This window comes from Carassius auratus, chromosome 43, assembly GCF_003368295.1.
Source record: "Carassius auratus strain Wakin chromosome 43, ASM336829v1, whole genome shotgun sequence".
In the NCBI taxonomy this organism is placed as follows: domain Eukaryota; kingdom Metazoa; phylum Chordata; class Actinopteri; order Cypriniformes; family Cyprinidae; genus Carassius; species Carassius auratus.
Window position 1 is genome coordinate 2,170,463 of NC_039285.1, and position 12,992 is coordinate 2,183,454.

Consider the following 12,992-nt stretch of genomic DNA (forward strand, 5'->3'; position numbering starts at 1 on the left):
CACTGTTTTTGTGCTCCATCCGCAGTGTTTTCTGGTGGTTTCTATCACCTGGATCAGAGGTCAATGACGGGGATAGTGGTGGGGGTGTGTATCGCTTTAACCTGCATTATCATCTGCATCCTCATACTGGCCTGCAGGAGGAAAACCAGGTTAGAAATTCAGTTATGTCATTGAAATAGAGCTGAAATAAATAAAAGAAAAAAATACAAATCTTAAAAAATAATTTTTGTTTTTTTTTAAGTTGAAGTTACATTTACTGAAATAAAATAAAGCTTAATAGAAATATTATAAAGAGAAAGATTTTATTAGAAATATAAATGGAAATAATATTCAAAATAACAAAAAATTTACAAAGGCATTTTATAAATCAAAATATTAATGAATACTACCAGTTTTATAATTTATGCATAGTATGCATAGTATACATAAAAAAACTGCTGCAAGTATTTTTTATTATTGCATATTGTCAGATTATATATATATAATTACAAATGCATTCTCAAATCTCATTTAACTGATTGTTTCCATGATGATTCTGTTACTGACCTGCATTGTTTGTGACAGGAAATCTTCCAATAGCAAATCCATCAGACAAGCTGTAGAACAGACTCCGCCCACTTCTGTCCGTCTGGCCAATCAGAGTCAAGCTGAGAGTGTGGAGGTGATGATGCCCATGATGAGGGATCATTTCATCGACGCAAAGGTTTGTTTAAAATGACAAAAAGTACCTTGTGTGTGTGTGTTTGTTAAAAAAACAGATACATTATTTAAATTAAATAAAATGACATTTTTTTTTATTCATCCAATTTTTTCCTGTGTGAAAACAATATTGTGATGATTGTTTTTTTCCTGCTTTAGGGTGGAACAAATCTGATCATTAACAGCTATGGGCCAGTGAAGCCCACTGTTGAGAAGAAGAGAAGAAAGAGATGGAACTTCTTCAAGAGGGATAACAAGGTATGAAACCGTTACAGTTTTCAATGAGTTATTAAAGCATCATGACGGCTGACAGCATTAGCAAAAGAAATATAAAAAGGCATTAAGAAAACAGGGTGTGGGGAAAAAAAAACACTGAAAACAATGCTTTTAATTTTGTACGATATTCTAAATGATACAATATAATATATTATGTTCATGTAACATTATCATAGTAACACTATTTATTATTTTATTATTTGAAATTATAATAAATTAAAGGTAGTAAATACTGCCAGTATGTATAAATATGTGTTTTTTACTACTATGACGACTACTATGAGTAATACTAAAATTATTACTACTATGGTATATAAATAATAAATAAACTAAAATGGTATATAAATATTAATATTAAATATTAATGAATCATAAATATTTAAATAATTTCTTATTTTTAATAAGAGTATATTATTAAAAATAATGTCTTATTTTAACTTATTTATATAATTTATTTTATTTTTTATTTTTTTTACAATACATAATGAGAATTGGGAGGAAATTAACTTAATTTTTCTTAATGTCACAAATTTTTTTAAATAAAATTGGTATAAAATAAAATGGGATTCATTTTTGTTTGTTTGTTTGTTTTCTGCATTTTTAAGAAAACTAAAACAATTTATCGGTTCCATTGTGCTTCTGGGTTGAATATAGTAAATTTTTCAAGTATGTCTCTTTAGCTCAGAAACCCTTTCTTTCTTTGCTGTTTACTGGTGTTTTCTGCCTCTATCAGGATGTGAAGAGGGTCTCCAGTCCTTCTTATCCGTATCTTCATGGCACCACCCTGCTGTGTTATACGGAAACCCCTCCTCAACACCCGCCGTCCTCTCTGCAGGGCCTGTTTGGGCCACCGGGGGGCGACAGCGAGGGCTCCCATTCCAGCGAGGGCAGCCACGAGACAGGTGACTCGGGACGCTACTCTCACGATGACATCGAGGCGAACAACCTCTCTCTGGGTGTCAGTAGTCGCCCGTCCTCCCTGCAGGGAGAGGAGAGCGAAGCGTCGGCCGAAACGCCCACCCACGAGGTTACAGAGAAAGAGCTGCATCACCACATGATCCCAATGATGCAAACAACACTTCAGGAACAGGAAATGATGGAGACACATCCTGTTTAGCAAAATAATAATGCGAATGCCCTCTGGCGCCCCCTGCTGCCTAAACAAACTACTGAGCAGTGCTGGACGACCCGAGACGTCCACATCGCCCTCTTTCTCGGTGAATGTATTTGTTTTTGTCCTTTTTTGTTGTTTTTTTATAAACGATTGTGTGTCTGATAGAAACTAGAATCTCACCCACCATGAATGTGTTAAAAAAAAAACGTCCAAAACGTGTGATGTGAATGTCACGCTTTCTGACGTAACCTCACAGAGAGACAACGGAAAACCTCTGTTGACTTCCTAATCTACCTCAGTTTGTCTACTAAGTATTTAATATCCCCTTATACACTCGACAGCATTATTTTCACATTAGTTTGTGTGTTTTTGTATTTTTTCCCGTCCTGAGTCGGCGAGATGCAGTTTGTCATGATACTGCTGAGTCACAGCCAATCAGAACAAAGTGATTGTTTAATATGCAGGACTTGGGACCAATTGGATGTCAGAGTGGGCGGAGCTACCCAGCTCATTACATTCTTGTCCTACCTCAGGCTCATAAACGTTAAATAACTTTCAGGTGAATGTTTTACTCTGTGATGTTTACGAATGATTTATTTGCGACTCCACTTCAGGTCACGTTAGATTTCTCAGGTTCGTCGTATGAATGTGTGTACTTTTGCTCTTATAGTCCCTGTTTTATACTACCTCATTTACCTTTCAATTTTTAGCAGTAGTCGTGTCTGATTTTCTTTATCTCAGGGATCTTTTGAAAGCCATGTGTTTTGTACAGTGACATGGTGTGATGGACAGGGTTTTTTCCGGGCGGTTGACCCGTACTGAATGTATGTGTGTGACCTCTGTCGTGGAGATGGATTTCTTTTTCCGTAGTTTATTTCTTTTTTTGAGTACAAAGTAAACAAAAATGCTGGGTGCTTCTTAGTTGGTCAAAACTGATAGCTTTAAATAATGGCCTTATAATAACGTGTGAAGAGCTGCAGATACACGAGCAAGAGATTGATTTGATTGCAGTCCGAAATAATCATCAAATCTGAATGATACCTTTTTGCCTCCAAAGATATCTATTTTTCTCGACATACAGAATATGTACTACTGAGTACGCATTTGAGTTACTTTAGTGCTTTGAAATAGTTGATGCTAATTTAGATTTAGGATCATGAGTGTAGCACTTGTCTTTCAGATTAGTTTGGAGTTGTTTGTAGTTTCACGCAGCTCAATGTGCAAAGTGACACACCATCATCTGCAGAGCTGCTTGCTCTTTCATTTCTTCTTTCTGGTTTGCTGGTCTTTGGGATGATAAGATGACAATGAGATTATCTGTGAATTAAACCAAAGATGTTACACCCAGAGACCAGCGAACGTCTGTTCGGTTCGGAAAAAAAAGCTGCTTTTAAGAACACCTGCGACCAAATGAGGTGGAGATGAAAAAACAAGCAAATATTAAAAATCTCATGAATATCTTATTACATTTCACTCCAAAATCAACAGAAAAAAAAAACAAGAAGTACAATTTTGCATAAAGAAAATCAAAACTTATTTTATTTTCATGAAAATTAAGCACATTTCAGCCCAAATTCTAATTTTTATTACATTATATAAAAATATTTTTCATATGATATCATAAATTAATTGCTTATTTGTTGTGATAAAAATAATTGTCATAATATAATATATATTATATTTTATATCACATTATATTAAAATGTATTTGAATGCAAGTCATCATAAATTCATTGCTTAATTGTCATAAAAATATATTCTTGATGTAAATCATACATTTATTACTTATTCGACATTTTCATTATATAAAAAGTAAATATAATCTAAAATATATTTTTGATGTAAATAATCATAAATTAATACTTAATTGTCATGGTATAAAATAATTGTCATGATATAAAATATATTATATTTTGTAGATTTAAAATGAATTGTTTAATTGTCATGAAAATAATATTGAAACTGCAATATATAACTTAAAAAAAAAATTTGGAGTAAAATGTTCTTGATCGGCTTTATGAGAGTCACCTCTTTAAATCAAATGTCGCAGTGATCAGTTTCCCTCATTAGTATTTCAAGTTCAGCATGGATGTTACTGTACATGAGAATTATATACAGAGAGAGATGTTATATTATATTAATATTCCATGCAGCTGAAATTCTTCTCAATCAGGGGAAACTAATTGCTCGCTGTATTTTTAATCAGAGAGACACAATCAATTTTGAAGTTTTCTTTTTGAAGCAAGCAGCCTGAAACCAAAGACTGTGTTCGCTGTTGCACAGAGCATTAATGTGGATTCTTTTGCATATGTTTTGTCATTTTTCAAAGCTTTATTTCTGAGTGGATTTGATATCTGCTTACTGAAAGGACATCAGGAAACCAAAAACAGTGTTACACGGTGGTGCTTTCAATCCTTTATGACTTTCAAGTGAACCAAAGATGATGGATTTTATGCATTTTGTTTCCCTTTAAAACTTTTCTCACTGGAGGAGAATTATTGTATTGTTTTTGTTTTTGTGGGGGATTAATAATTTACCCTGGATTTTATGAAAGTACTGACTAAATATGGTTTCCCTGAAGAAAACAGCCGAGAGCTGCTGGTCTTCGCTGGTTTTCCAGTCTGATTAAGATCATGCTAAAAAGTCTCCAGACCAGCTTCGGCTTGTTTTCAGCAAGATTTGATGCTGGGATTTATGTTTTTGATATACATTTTAATATGCTTTAGTTTTTAGAAAAATATTGCTTGTTGTGTTAAATTGTTAACTTCACATTGGGGTTTTCGTTGTGTATGCAAGTGTGATTCCATGCAGTTTTGTCTGATTTCTTCAGCTTTATGTTGCACATTAGAAATGCAACGTCATAAAAAGTGTCAAATGTTTAGCATCTGCATATGCTGATTGAACAGATGACCTCTATTCATGTTAGGTAAAAACTCACGTTTACCCACCCAATATATGTGATTTTACTCAGGAAATAATATCAGTCCAGATTCATCTCAATTTATTCACTGCTGATAGGAATTCTTGATTTTCATTTGAACTCAGTTCTGGTATTCTTCTTTTGAAGTTTTTTATATATATATATATATATATATATATATATATATATATATATATATATATATATATATATATATATATATATAATAATAATAATAAAGTGTAAACTCTTCAAGCAGTGATGGTTTGGTTTCCATCACACTGCAGCAGTAAATGTGTCTATAAGCCTTAAAAACTGAATGTATTTCTTAATAAATAAAATTCCATGTCAGTATTCTGCTTTACTTTCCTAATACATGCACCATGTGTTTATTGAAAGTTTTTTTTTTTCTGTTCAGCAATATGGTGTAATGTTTATGCCAAAGATGTATACCCCCACCACAAATAGATTGTTTATAAAGAATGATTTCCAGTTTAAATAAAAATGCAGAAAATATTTTTTTTGTCTCTTTTCTCTTAAGGAATTAGTATATATATATATATATATATATATATATATATATATATATATATATATATATATATATATATATATATATATATACTGCACACACACACAATTAATATTATATATACAAATAAATATGAACATATTACAGTTTGTGGCATATTACTGTAAAATAATTGTAAAAAAATAAAACATTTAGGATAATTTAGTTAGTGTGTGTGTGTGTGTGTGTGTGTGTGTGTGTGTGTGTGTGTGTATATATATGAATAATGGAATAATAATAATAAATAAAGTGGGAAAAAAGGCAAAGTAAATTAATTAAAATAAAAAATAAATTCAGATTTTTTTTTTTTTTTGCACCTGTGCCCTGTGTTGCAGGCGCATATAACTGCCGCCGCACAAAGTAAATAAAAACTTTTAAAACGACAGCACTTTATAATATTATAACAGTACATCAGCAAATCATCATTATTATCATCGAGCTGCTCGGTGGCGCGCCTAACATCAAACGCAACACTTTAGACACACGCACGCGCTTAAATGTAGAGGGGTTTCTGCGCGCGGACGAGCACGTGCTCCGCCCACAATCCCCCTCCCGCGCCGCTTTCTACTCCGCACTGAAATGTGCCACAAACGCAAGCGGAGCTGTCGTTCATTTCCGTGAACTCCCCGTAAAACAACAAGTCAAAGGTGTCGTGTCCACTCCTCCCAAACTGTGCGCACGGGTGCAGCTTTCCTGCTCGAAACTACTACGGCGAAAGCTTATCTTTCGAATATTAATTAGGCTGTGCTGACGTTCTGGTTCTTCATGTTTAGGACGTCCTCTTTAAGATCTTTGCCGTCTTTGTCTCATCAATATTAAACAGATGACGTCATTGGTACGCTTCAAACGGCGACGGTTTAGCTCATGAATATTAATCGCGTCGCCTTCACCGTAGTAGGAGGAACAGTAAATCCGCTTCCCGGTCGCGCACGGAGCTCCGCCGCCGTGATTGCAGCGAAACAGAGGAAGAACGAGACGAGTTGACTACAATCACTCTTTCTGAATTCAAAGTTACACCATTTTCCAGTTCCTTCCGTACGTTTGAGTCATGTGAGGGAGATTGTAATGTCCACAGAGCAGGATAAAGATTCATTCTCTCTAAAACGAAACCGAGGTAACGTAGATTTTCTCCGTGTTTTTAGAGACTTATTTCGGTGTCGCTCGTGATTACCGGAGAGACAGCAGCAGTCCGGCGGCCTTCAGGCCTTTGGTGAAGAACAGAAAAGTAGATAGCGATATATTCAGAAGCGCATTTGATACGAAAAGCGTGTCAGGCCTCAAAGTGAACGCTTTCAGATGAATCCGACTCTCTGCAGAGTTTTGGTGAAGTTTGGACTTTATTAGCTTATTCATTAAATGTCAAATGTTTATGATGTAACCTTAAAAACTAAAAATCACAAAAGTTGAAGTTAAGGTACAGTGAACAAGACAAATAAATAAAAAAAAAAGAATACATGAATAAATGTATGTAACATTATATGTATATGATTTATTTTTTTGCATATATTTTGCAGCCTTGGGCTATTATAGTTAGCAATAATTTTTAATTAAAAAAAAAATCAATTTTATTTGATTTATATATTTAGTTACATAGGCTAACTATAATAAACCAAGGCTGCATTTTATGATCAAAAATACAGCAAAAACAGTAAAATATTATTGTAAATTAAAACAACAATTTTCTACAAGTTGATATTTTGTAAAATGTAATTTATTCCTGTGATGCAAAGCTGAATTTTCAGCATCATTCCTCCAATCATTCTAATATGCAGGTTTGCTGCTTAAAGAAACATTTTTAATTATTATAAAATTCTTAAAAGTCATAGTTTTGTGGAAACCATTTGTTTCATTATTTGTTACATTTATAAGCATCTCTAGCATCACTTTTGATCAATTTAACGTATATGATTTTATTTAAAAAAATGTTTTATTATGGCTTATTTTCTGAATATCTCATCCAATTTCTGTATTCAATTATTCTATAATAATCTATATATGATATAATTAAACACTGAATTGTATATGATTGTTGTAATCTGCTAATGTAATACAGATTGCAACTTGCACCTTTCAGCATCAAGTTCGTAAATTTAATGTTTATTAGCTTTGAGCTTCTTCTTCTGTATGCTAGTGTTTTAAAATATGCACTTTTAAAATGTGCAGTCTTATGAAAATATACCAAATGATTTAATGCACAATGTGATGTAATCTAAATTCTATCGGCTTTACTAAAAATGGAAACGAGATCTTCTATATGTCCAACCTAAACTTCCTGTTTCAGTAAGAAAGCATCTCAAGGCGTTGATATTAACAGCTTACATGCACATCAGTGCTTTAAGCATGTCATGTTTCAGATCGACCACATGTATTTTGGATGATCAGTTTAAGTTGAACTCAGTTTGTGGTTTTCCAGGAGGTGACGGGGGGCTGGATATTTTAGGCGGTCCTGGGCTGCTGTTGGGAAGCCCAGAGAAAAAGAGACGCAGGTCGAGCACACAGGTACGCTATGAAATTTACAGCTGCTTTGGTTCCTGAGCTATTTCCCTTTTTTATTTTCTCCATTGACATTGCATATGAATCACAATATTCGATTGAACATCATTTCAATTAGAAGCAGCAGAAACCAACAATATTAACTAAATATTGTTGCTTATAACACGTTTATGCAAAATACTCAGACATGCACAACTGTTCAAAAGTTTGGGGTCATTAAATTAACACATTCAGCAAAGATGCATTGATCAAAAGTGACAGTAAAGACATTTATAAACTTACTAATGATTTATATTTAGAATTAAAAAAAAAAAAAGTATTATGAATGGCATATACCACAAAATATGAATGGTTTTCAACATTAATAATAATCAGAAATGTCTCTCAAGCAGCAAATCAGAATATTATACTGATGTGTGTCACTCATGTGTCACTGAAGACTGGAGTAAAGATGCTGACAATTTGGCTTTGATCACAGAAATTAATTACATATTTTACGGACTATAAGTCGCACTTTTTTTCATAGTTTGGCCGGTCCTGCGACTTATAGTCAGGTGCGACTTATTTATCAAAATTAATTTGACATGAACCAATATAAAACATTACCTTCTCCAGCCGCGAGAGGGCGCTATATGTCTTCAGTGTAGACTACAGGAGAACTGAGCAGCACAGAAGACATAGAGCGCCCTCTAGTGGCTGGAGACGGTAATGTTTTCTCTTGGTTCTAAATAAATGAGACTTATACTCCGGTGCGACTTATAGTCCGAAAAATACGGTATATATTCACATAGAAAACCATTATTTAAAATTGCAATAATATTTATCTGTTTTTGTTGCATTTCTAATTAAAGAAATTAAGCCTTGGTAAACAGAAGAAAAAAAAACTGTAACAAATCTCACCGACCTCAAATATTTGAACAGTGACTAATTATGGAGAATCAGAGTTTTCTGTTTCTGTTTCTCACCAGGCGCCATCCTTCTCTCCTCTGTCTGAATATGCGCCGCCTCCAAACCCGAGCGCGGATCACTTAATAGCCTCCAATCCTTTCGATGACGATTACAACTCGCCATCCCTGAAGGCTCTTCCTCCTGCCAACCCTTATTTTGTCCACTCACATTACCCAGGGTTTAGCAGCTATGGGCCGCCGAGGATGTCGCCCAGGATGCCTTCTCCATTCGGGGCTCCTTACCAGATGCGAAACCAGCCTCATCCTTTTCCCCAGAATCCCATGGGATACAACCGGACGCCGGGATTTAACTACAGCCACCCTGAAAACCCAAATTACGGGCAGCCGTTTAGCAGCAACATCCACTTCAGACCAAATCCAGGAGAGCACCTCAGTCTTCAAAATCTGAGGCAAAGTGCTAGTCCAGGTGGACTGGTTTTCAGTCCGGAGGGGAATCCGAGCCCGAATCTCTCTCAGCCACAGAATAACTTCATGCAGTGCATTACGCCAACGCCCAAACAGGACCCGAGTGAAGCCATGAACAAAAGCACCACGCAAAACTGTGAAGAAAACAAGACTCAGGACAACGCGCCAGAGCTGAAGACAAAGAGCGGAGCGGAAAAACTCAACGGCGTCCTTCACGCCAACAACGAAGCCATGAAGAAGTCGCCACGACCCACAGGCAACAACGGCGTTTCGAGCAATAATAAAGTTGTGAACAGAAGGAGCACATCGTCCTCGTCCGAGCCCGTCTATCCGTGTGGCATATGCCTGAGCGAAGTGAACGATGACCAAGAGGCCATTCTGTGCGAGGCATCCTGTCAGAAATGGTTCCACAGAGTTTGCACTGGAATGACGGAGACGGCGTACAATCTGCTAACGGCCGAGACGTCCGCGGTTTGGGGTTGCGATGCTTGCATGGAGGACAAAGGAGCGCAGCTGCTAAAAACACGAGAGGCGTCAGGGACAATCACGAGCGCGACTGACACTGAGAGCCACTGAAGTGTCAAAGTCCCTACTCTAATTGAGTTCCAAAGTTTTACTGGAGCATCCTTTGGTTTCGACTCACCTGGAATGCTTTTAATAGTGTTGAAAATGTGTTTTTTTTTGGAGAAAGGAGAAAGTGAGGGTGAGTGAGTGATTAGAAATCATTTTTTGAACGCACACTACTTTTGAAAAGTTTGGAGTCGGTAAGATTTTTTTATTTATTTAGTCTCTTCTGCTCACCGAAGCTGCACTTATTTGATCAAAAATACAGTAAAAACTGTGAAATATTATTGTAATTTAAAATAAGTTAATATATTGTTAATATATTGTAAAATGTAATTTATTTCCGTGATGCAAAGCTGAATTTTCAGCATCATTCCTCCAGTCTTCAGTGCCACGTGATCTTCAGAAATCATTCTAATGTGCTGATTTGCTGCTTAAGAAACATTTTTAATTATTATTAGCATCTCTAGCATCACGTTTGATCAATTTAACGCATCTTTGCTAAATAAAAACATAATTTTATAAAAAAATTAATAATAATAAAAATCTTACCATCCCCAGACTTGTGTACGGTAGTGTGTTTGTTTTATTCCATGTTTAGATCTCTAATGTAATGTCTTTAAATCTGGAGGTGTGTCTGTGCTTATGAAAGCGCCCTTCTTTTCTTCATTTTTACAAATTTGATCAGAACCGACCCTTTCTCAAAGTGTTTATTTAGAAGTAGTTGGTCGGGGTCCGATATCTTTCTTTGATCGATCCATAAAACAGCAGTCACTCTGTTTTTATTAATTCATTCCCACATTACAGCTGTAACTCTATCTGACAGTATCCAGGTTTCAGAGTAACACAATCTTTTCATTTTCTGTATCCAGAACGGTGTTCGATCTGTCAAATCAGTAATAAAACCTCCTCTGAAACCTTTACGGACATTCGATTGATAAGAGCTGAGAGTGTTTTGTTGATGCTGATCATTAATAGTTCACATGACTGGGCCTTTCCCATTGAATGTAGCTGTAGCATATTTTCTGATGAGTATCATCATCATGTGTCTTGTGTAACTGTCGAGGGTACTAGCAGCATCCCGTTTAGTCTTAGTGAGCTGTATTGCATTTTGTTCCTCTCATAACTCTTTTTCAAACATTGGCTCATTGATTGTTTTATGATCAAATGAAGTGAAAATCTTGAATTTAAAGAGCCGGAGAACAAGTTGAAACTTTGGATGCACTTGATACTTTTGTAAGTTTTGTTGTCCGACAGCTTTCTTTACTGGATTGATTTGAGTTTTGGTTTTTTTGGGCCGAGATTGAGGAGGTTTGTTGCTTGAAGGCCCTATTTCTGGGCATGATGCATGAAAAAGCACATAGAGTTATATATATATATATATATATATATATATATATAATAAATCTCCAAAGCAAAATAAATAAATACTACTTTTATAAAAATATATATATATTTTATATATCTATCAGGGGATAAAATACAATTAAGTTTAATTGAAAATGAATGTATAATGAGAATCACCATTGAGAATAATGTTAATTATTTAAAAAAATATATAATAATAATTCTGGATGCATTACCTGAATGTGTTTTTTTTTAGATTCATCCATTTATCATCTCAAATGCATTACTTAATTTTTTTTTTTTTTTTTTTTTTGTCAAATCCAGCTGCATTCATGTCGATTCAGCTTGGATTTGCTCTTGTTCTCTATAGTTTTGTGTGTGTTGCTCCTTCCATTGAGAAACACTGTGGCGTCGTGAATGTAAACTTCATGTCTTGCTCTCTGCACTTTGATTTTCCAGATGTTTCCACACGTTTTGCTCTGAAGATGTCATTGCATTGAGTACACTTGAGCGTTTACTCACTGTTATATAACATTGACAACCAATCGCAAAAAAACTGTTGTGACAAATTCATGACTGTGTTCATGTTACTGATGATGTGTCTGAAGGATAAAATAATGAAAGTTATTGAATAATTGGCCACATCTGACTGTTGAACCCTGGTGCCTTACATGTTTTTATTTTTCTAAATATGATATTTGGATCCTGAGCTGATTGCATTGTGCAGTCAATCATTTACACACTTATCAATATAAGGTGAGAATACTTGTGCAACTAATTTTATAACAGAACAATGAATGTATGGAGCCCATAAAGTGTAAATAACAAACAATATGAAGTTAATACATCAGTGGCATCCTCAAAACCAAGCTGGTACAGCGCATACAGTTTACTGAATGTAAATGAAAGTTGTCTTGTGTGTTGTAACTCATATTTCGTTATGAAAAAGAATTGTTTAATAGAGAAACCTCGGGCAAAGCCATAATTCAAATATTTTATTCAACTCATTCTCACTTTAAACTGCTTTTAATAAAACTGCTTTTAAAAAGATTTTTCTCTATGCAGTGTCATTTATTTGTGTCATTAAGTGTTGCACAGCTTTGGTTTGTTTTATATGGAATGATGTTAACATCTCTCACAATAACAAATCATTATCCACAAAGACTCCAAATGAAATGAATATAACACATTAATTCTAAACCACCATTTGAAACAAATAGATAATTGTACATTGCAGTGTTCCCACGGAATTATTTATTTATAAAGGATTTTTTTTGATCATGCTATTCCCAGCAGTAATGTAACACACACACACATATATATATATATACTATAATTTATACATATATAAACTATTCTAATATTAAGCAGCAATTATAAATACAGTTAATATAACCACACTTAACACTTAACTTCTAATAAATGGTCGCTCTATTGTTATTTTATAATGTATTTTTTAAAAAGAAAATACTGTTTATTATTTGGATTTTCAAACTGAAAACATGTTTCTTCATGGGAACAGATTTGATTGATCCTCTGCAGGGAATGGGTGCCGTCAGATGCTACTGTACTTACAAAGACACAGCTTTTGGCTTCTAAAGACATAAACTGATGGACTGGAGTGGTGGGGATTAT

General features: G+C 34.6%; 2 protein-coding genes across 2 annotated transcripts in view; both read left to right on the forward strand.

The window, feature by feature from the left end:
* The window catches only part of LOC113061417 (protogenin A), a 36,645-nt gene extending 33,026 nt beyond the window's left edge, over positions 1-3,619 (forward strand). Inside the window, exons 16-19 of the mRNA XM_026230506.1 lie at positions 26-149; positions 565-703; positions 859-957; positions 1,709-3,619. Coding sequence (XP_026086291.1) covers positions 26-149; positions 565-703; positions 859-957; positions 1,709-2,092 — 746 coding nt within the window. The 3' untranslated portion in view covers positions 2,093-3,619. The remainder of the gene's footprint in view (positions 1-25; positions 150-564; positions 704-858; positions 958-1,708) is intronic.
* Positions 3,620-6,431: 2,812 nt separating this feature from the next.
* Positions 6,432-10,326, forward strand: pygo1 (pygopus family PHD finger 1). Its single transcript, XM_026230507.1, has 3 exons — positions 6,432-6,694; positions 7,994-8,079; positions 9,042-10,326. Exons 1-3 carry the CDS (start codon positions 6,646-6,648, stop codon positions 10,020-10,022), a joined length of 1,116 nt encoding a protein of 371 aa, XP_026086292.1. The 5' UTR covers positions 6,432-6,645; the 3' UTR covers positions 10,023-10,326.
* The last annotated feature ends 2,666 nt before the right edge of the window (positions 10,327-12,992 follow it).